Genomic DNA, 7,172 nt, shown 5'->3' on the forward strand with positions numbered 1-7,172 from the left:
TTTTATATGGTAGTCAATCATACATTCTTGATCTTGAATTGTGTTATTAAAGAATATTATCCGAAACCTAATTAGTTCATTAAGCTAGGTTTTGAGTTATAAACAAATAGTGATTTGTTGATTGAATGCTTGTCTTAAGTAGTCCATTTATGTGGTGAAATCGAAATCCCTAGATTCTTCTTCTCATCTTGATTTAATTCTTATTAATCTATTAGCATTGCTTTCTTTTTGTCATAGTAGTTTCCAAATCAAATCAAAAGTTTGAAAGGGGGGTTTAATTCGAGATTAGATAAAATAGCTTGTCTCTTGGGACGATACTCGACTTATTAGAAATACTATAACTTGACCCCGTATACTTGCGGGAATAGACCTAATTTTGGGTCTATCAAGTTTTTGGCGCCGCTGCCGGGGACTAAGCTTGAATTTGTCTTATCTCATTTCTATATTAGTTTTATTTTTGGTAAGTTTTTATTTTTGGACACTTTGACTTGCTTTTCCATTTTTGGTGTGTAGAACGCTAAGGAGCAAAGGAAGAGGCGCAACAAGGAGAGGACCTCAAGAAGGAAAATTTACATTTTATTTTTGGTATTTGTTATTTTATTTTATTTTTGGTGAGAGAGAGACTTTTAGACTTTCTAGTTTTTATTTTTGGTTTAAACGTTTTGACCCTAAATTGGAGGGCATTTAAATTGTAACCGAAAACCAAAACGAAGCCTCGGGTTCGAACACTCACGGGAGAGTGGCCCGGGTCGTCTACAAAGGTCGTCGCCCGTCTTGAACGGGAGGTAACTTCTTGATCACCCACGAATCTCCTGTAAGTGGGTACTTGTGATGTTTTTTGCTTGCTAATTGATTGTCGAACTATTAGTTTAATTATCATATTAGTAAGGGCATCAACCCATTACAAGATAGGAGTCGGATTTCATCACCGGTCTCTTGCCCATCTAGGTAATAACATCGCCGATCCCAAACCTCACCTAAAAACTAAAATCTGATTTAGACATTGGCCAAAGGGTAACGAGCTTATAGGACACTCTTGACAAATCTCGAACTTGATTAGTATTTGGAGTTTTCCCAGGAAGAGGGAACGATCCAAGAACACAATTCTTGATCGTTGTACTGTGACGGAGTAACTCCTCATAAGAATCATAGTTCAAGTTTGGTGAGAAGTAGAAGCTGTCTAGATCAATTTTTAGGTGAAAAAGACTACCCAGTCGTCTAGGTTGCTTGGTGGAGTCAGCTTGCTTGCTTTGTTGTTTTCCTTAGGATCTTCGTAGTTTCCTTACTCCTTTTCTTTTCAAAATTTTTTTTTCAAAAAGAGTCCCTTGTCTTGTCTTTTGGTTTATGCCCCCTAGGTTACGTGATAAGAGAGGTCGTTTTGTTAAAGAGTCTGATTTGAGTATTTTACTTGAAAACCTTTCTTCAAACGAGTCTATGGAGGATCACGTTGATCAAGCTAGGGTCGAGGATCAACCTATGACTCTCAAAAACTACATGCATCCGGCTAGAGTTAGCCAACCATCATGCATTAGGCTACCCCCGACTAACACTTATTTCGAGTTAAAGTCGGGAATCATCAATATGTTTCCGGTGTTTCGTGGTTTAGAGAACGAGAACGCGTATTATCATGTTAGGGAATTTGAGGACGTTTGCAAGACCATGAACGTCCCTAACTCGATTGATGCCGTTAGATTAAGGTTGTTCCCTTTTTCTCTAAAGGATAAAGCTAAGTCGTGGTTGTATGCCTTACAACCTGAGTCTATTTCTACTTGGGCAGAACTTAGTGGTGTCTTTCTAGAAAAATTCTTTCCCAAGCATAAAACTAGAGCTTTAAGGCAGAGTTTGCTTAATTTCGAGCAACTCCAAGGAGAATCTCTCTACTCCTATATTGAGAGATTCAAAGACATTCTTCTAGAGTGTCCACATCATGGGTTCGAAAAAATGAAACTAGTCCAACTGTTGTATGAAGGACTAGATTATCCTACCACCTCCATGATTGAGTCATTTTGTAATGGCGGGTTCTCCAACAAATCCGCCGATGAGGCCATGGATTTTCTTGAGGGACTAGCCGCACAATCCCAACAATGGGAAACTTCTAAAGAACCTATCACTCGGGCAAAGCCTAATCCAACTAAGGGCGGGATTTATAGGATCGATGATTCTGAGTCCAAACTTGACGCCATTACCAGAAGGTTGGAAGCCTTAGTGATGAATCAACCTAAAACCTTCACGGAGGATCCCACTCATGTCATGAGTGTTGGAAATTAACCCATCTCTTACCCTTGTTCAGTCTGTGGAGACCCTACTCATACGGGGAACAAATGTGCCTTATTCTTTGAGTCTGCTAACAAAGAACAAGCTCATGCTCTCTATCAAAACTCTAGGCAAGACAATCGTCAGAAGTATGATCCTTTCTCTAACACGTATAATCCAGGCTGGAGAAATCATCCTAATCTCTCTTGGTCTAAAGGTCATTACCAGAGTCAGCCTAGTAGTTCTATGAACCCTCATGGGTTTAATGCACCTAGCAACCCGTTTGCTCAGCCCAATGTCCAACACCCACCCGAAAAGAAGACATCATTAGAGGACACCATGCATATGCTAGCTCAGAACCAGAAGGAGTTTCAGGAATCCACCCGTCAAGCTTTGACTAAGCTAGAAACATCTCACGAACAATCTTTGTCTAAGCTAGAAACCCAAATAGGTCTACTTCATGAAGCCTTGAGTCAGAGAGAGAAAGGTAAGTTTCCGAGTCAAGTCGAGCAGAACCCAAAAGGTCTATTGGGTAGACCACCACCAGATGAAGTTAATGCGATAACAACCCTTTGAAGTGGTAAAATTGTGGATAACAAGGTAAGAGCTCCTGAAGAGGAAGAGAGTGAGAACGAGCCATCCTCGTTGCCAACCAGAGTCTCTAGGGACGAGCCTGAAAAGGCTCCTGAGTCAGAAAGTCCACCCTTGGTAACCGAGCCTTATGTCCCTAGAGCTCCATACCCTCAACGTTTGGTCGAGTCAAAGAAGAAATCTCAGTTTCAGGAGATAATGGAGTTGTTCAAACAAGTTAGTATCAACATTCCTTTATTAGATGCGATCAAACAGATCCCAGCTTATGCCAAGTTTCTCAAGGATTTATGTACTAGTAAGCGTAAGATGAATGTGCATAAGAAAGTTTTCCTTACTCAGAATGTTAGTTCGATCATCCAACAAAATATTCCACCTAAGTACAAGGATCCAGGAAGTCCTACACTACCATGTACCATAGGAGATTATAAAATAGAGCGTGCTCTATTGGATCTTGGTGCTAGTGTTAACCTTCTTCCTTATTCTGTGTACTTACAGTTGGGATTAGGAGAGATCAAACCAACCTCTGTGGTCCTTCAGTTAGCGGATCGGTCTGTTAGGCACCCACGTGGCATAGTCGAAGATGTTTTGATCAAAGTTGGTGAATTCTTATTTCCTGTTGATTTCATCATTTTAGATACTGAGCCAGTCCATAATTCCAAAAGTCAAATACCTGTCATATTAGGGCGACCATTCTTAGCTACATCCAATGCTATCATCTATTGTCGTAGCGGCCTGTTGAAATTGTCTTTTGGAAATATGACTGTAGAGATGAACATCTTCCATGCTGGACTTCACCCCGATGATGTTGATGATTTTAACGAGTTAAATTTGATAGAAATGTTGGTTCAGGATTCTTTACCAACAACTCTATCAGATGACCCGTTGGAAACATTGTTGGCCTACTTTGGTTTAGATTTTGATGAGGAAAGTAGTATCAATGAGGTGAATGCTTTATTAGATTCCACCCCATTACTGGATACTGAGAAATGGAAAGCGAAAACTGAATCCCTCACAATTTTTGAACCAAGTATGGCATCAACTGTAGAGACAACTCAACCATCGGCAAGTAATGAGTCCAAATCACCCTCTGTTTCAGAGTCATCTCAGCCTATTGAGAAACCACCATCCTTAGAGTTGAAACCTTTACCTGAGAACATGAAATATTCGTTTTTAGGACCTTCAGAGACCCTACCTGTTATTATTGCATCCGAGCTAGAGAAAGAACAAGAGGGTCGATTGTTAGATGTCCTAAGAGAACACAAAGAGGCACTAGGATGGTCTATAGCCGATCTCAAGGGTATAAGTCCGTTAGTTTGCATGCACCACATTTACTTAGAAGAAGATGCTAAACCATCGAGAGAGATGCAACGTCGACTTAACCCTCATATGAAGGAAGTTGTGAGATCTGAAGTCCTGAAATTATTAGATGCGGGTATTATCTACCCTATTTCAGATAGCACTTGGGTCAGTCCGGTTCAAACTGTTCCCAAGAAGTCAAGCATTACTGTAGTTAGAAATGAGTGCAATGAGTTAATACCCACCAGGATGACCACTGCGTGGCGTGTTTGTGTAGACTACAGGAAGTTGAACACGGTCACGAGGAAAGATCATTTTCCTCTTCCATTCATTGATCAGATGCTCGAGAGACTGGCAGGACATAGTTACTATTGTTTCTTAGATGGCTATTCCGGGTATAATCAAATTGCCATTGCTCCTGGAGATCAAGAGAAAACAACCTTCACTTGCCCATTTGGAACTTATGCTTATCGTCGTATGCCGTTTGGGTTGTGTAATGCACCCGCTACTTTTCAACGTTGTATGATGAGCATATTTTCTGATATGGTAGAAAGGTTTCTCGAAGTTTTCATGGATGATTTTTCAGTCTTCGGGTCATCGTTTGATGAATGTCTACATCACCTCACACTCGTGTTGGTTAGATGTAAAGAGAAGAATTTAGTGCTTAATTGGGAGAAGTGTCATTTCATGGTTCGTTCAGGAATTGTCTTAGGGCATGTCATTTCAGCTAAGGGTATAGAAGTAGATAAAGCCAAAGTAGAGTTGATAAAAAGTCTTCCTGTACCAAAAACAGTTAAAGACATCCGATCTTTTTTAGGTCATGCAGGCTTTTATCGTTGATTTATCAAAGACTTTAGTAAGATATCAAGACCTCTTTGTAATCTTTTGGCAAAAGAAAACAAGTTTGTCTTTGATAATGCTTGTCTAGAGGCCTTTGATAAACTCAAACTTTTGCTTACTACTGCTCCTATTGTTCAACCGCCTAACTGGAAAGCTCCTTTTGAGATCATGTGCGACGCATCTGATTATGCAATAGGAGTCGTTTTAGGTCAACGTGAAAATAAATTACTTCACGTAATCTATTATGCTAGTAAGACGTTGAATGATGCACAACTCAACTATTCGACCACTGAAAAAGAGTTGTCAGCTGTTGTTTATGCCTTAGAGAAGTTTCGATCATACCTAGTAGGTTCTAAGGTCATAGTATTTTCTGATCATGCCGCATTAAAGTACCTCCTCTCTAAAAAAGAGGCCAAACTTAGGTTGATTAGATGGATACTTTTGCTACAAGAGTTTGACATAGAGATACGGGATAAGAAAGGTTCCGAAAATGTTGTAGCAGACCACTTATCTAGGCTTGTTGTGGAGTCCGTAAATGATGAGTTACCTATTAGGGAAAGTTTTCCTGATGAACAACTACTTGTAGTCTCCCAATTACCTTGGTTCGCAGACATAGTGAACTATCTTGTTATAGGACAAATGCCCAAACATTGGACTAAACAAGATCGTGATAAATTCTTGTCCGAGGTAAAGCGGTTCTTCTGGGACGATCCATACTTGTTTAAGTATTGTCCCGATCAAATTATTAGGAGATGTGTCCCTGATAGTGAACAAACCAATATCATCTCCTTTTGTCATGACCATGCATGTGGAGGTCACTTTAGTAGCAAGAAGACGGCCGCCAAAATTTTACAATGTGGTTTCTACTGGCCGTCTTTATTCAAGGATACCCATGCATATTGTGTAGCTTGTGAGCGATGTCAGAAGTTGGGGAGTATTTCACGTAAGAATATGATGCCCCTAAATCCTATTCTTGTCATTGAGGTCTTCGATGTATGGGGCATCGATTTCATGGGTCCATTTCCGAACTCCTTCGGCAATCTATATATTCTAGTCGCGGTCGATTATGTGTCTAAGTGGATAGAGGCGGTTGCTTGCAAAACGAATGATCACAAAGTTGTGATCCAGTTTCTAAAAGAAAACATCCTTTCTCGTTTTGGTACACCGCGTGCGATTATTAGTGATGGGGGAACACACTTTTGTAATAGGCAGTTTGAGATTCTAATGAAAAAGTATGGTATTACTCATCGAGTGTCCACCCCGTATCATCCACAGACAAGCGGTCAAGTTGAGGTTTCCAATAGGGAAATTAAACGCGTTCTTGAGAAAACAGTCAATCCAAATAGAAAGGATTGGTCATTACGACTAACTGATGCATTATGGGCTTATCGTACAGCGTTTAAGACTCCCATTGGAATGTCTCCATATAGATTGGTGTATGGCAAGGCTTGCCACCTCCCTGTAGAGTTAGAGCATAGAGCATATTGGGCTATCAAGCAAATGAACTTTTCGCTTGACAACGCAGGTAGAGAGAGAAAACTCCAACTTAGTGAGTTAGAAGAATTGAGGAATGATGCATATGAGAGTTCTAGAGTGTATAAGCATAAAATGAAGGTGTTTCATGATAAAAACATTTTGAGAAAATCATTTTCACCAGGTCAAAAAGTTCTTTTATACAACACTCGTTTGCATTTATTTCCTGGGAAACTTCGTTCTAGATGGTCGGGGCCTTTTGTTGTCAAATTTGTGTATCCTCATGGTGCGGTTGATATTGAGGATAAAAATGGTGTTTGTTTTAAAGTCAATGGTCAACGTTTAAAACCATTTTTAGAAATATCACCCGAAACCGTGGATGTTTTTATCGAAAATCCTGTCTATCAGAAGTGATTCCCGATGTTCAACTTAGTCTGGCTGAAGACTTTAAACTTAGCGCTTCTTGGGAGGCAACCCATGCTTCTGATATAGGACAGTGGAGTCTGGTAATATCTTCCCTCTCATCTTTTTATTTTTGGCATAGTCTTCAGAACATTGAGGACAATGTTCGGTTTAAGTTTGGGGATAGGGAAGAACTTTTTGCTAAGTCCTTCATTTCGAAAATTCAAGAGGGTTCAAAATTTTTCAATTTTGGACCGAAAATGTGAGTCTAATGGTTGTTTTTGGCTTGTTAATAGTTATAGAGTCGAGTTGATCGT

At 39.9% G+C, this 7,172-nt stretch overlaps 1 protein-coding gene across 1 annotated transcript; it reads left to right on the top strand.

The window, feature by feature from the left end:
• The first annotated feature begins 1,434 nt into the window (after positions 1-1,434).
• Positions 1,435-6,867, top strand: LOC147567392 (uncharacterized). The gene is made up of 4 exons (XM_086652538.1): positions 1,435-2,192; positions 2,385-2,805; positions 2,854-4,642; positions 5,360-6,867. Exons 1-4 carry the CDS (start codon positions 1,435-1,437, stop codon positions 6,865-6,867), a joined length of 4,476 nt encoding a protein of 1,491 aa, XP_086508664.1.
• The last annotated feature ends 305 nt before the right edge of the window (positions 6,868-7,172 follow it).

This window comes from Eschscholzia californica, unplaced genomic scaffold (genome assembly GCF_041429995.1).
Source record: "Eschscholzia californica isolate CP2 unplaced genomic scaffold, dmEscCali1.0.p SCAF_1, whole genome shotgun sequence".
Taxonomy (NCBI): Eukaryota; Viridiplantae; Streptophyta; class Magnoliopsida; order Ranunculales; family Papaveraceae; genus Eschscholzia; species Eschscholzia californica.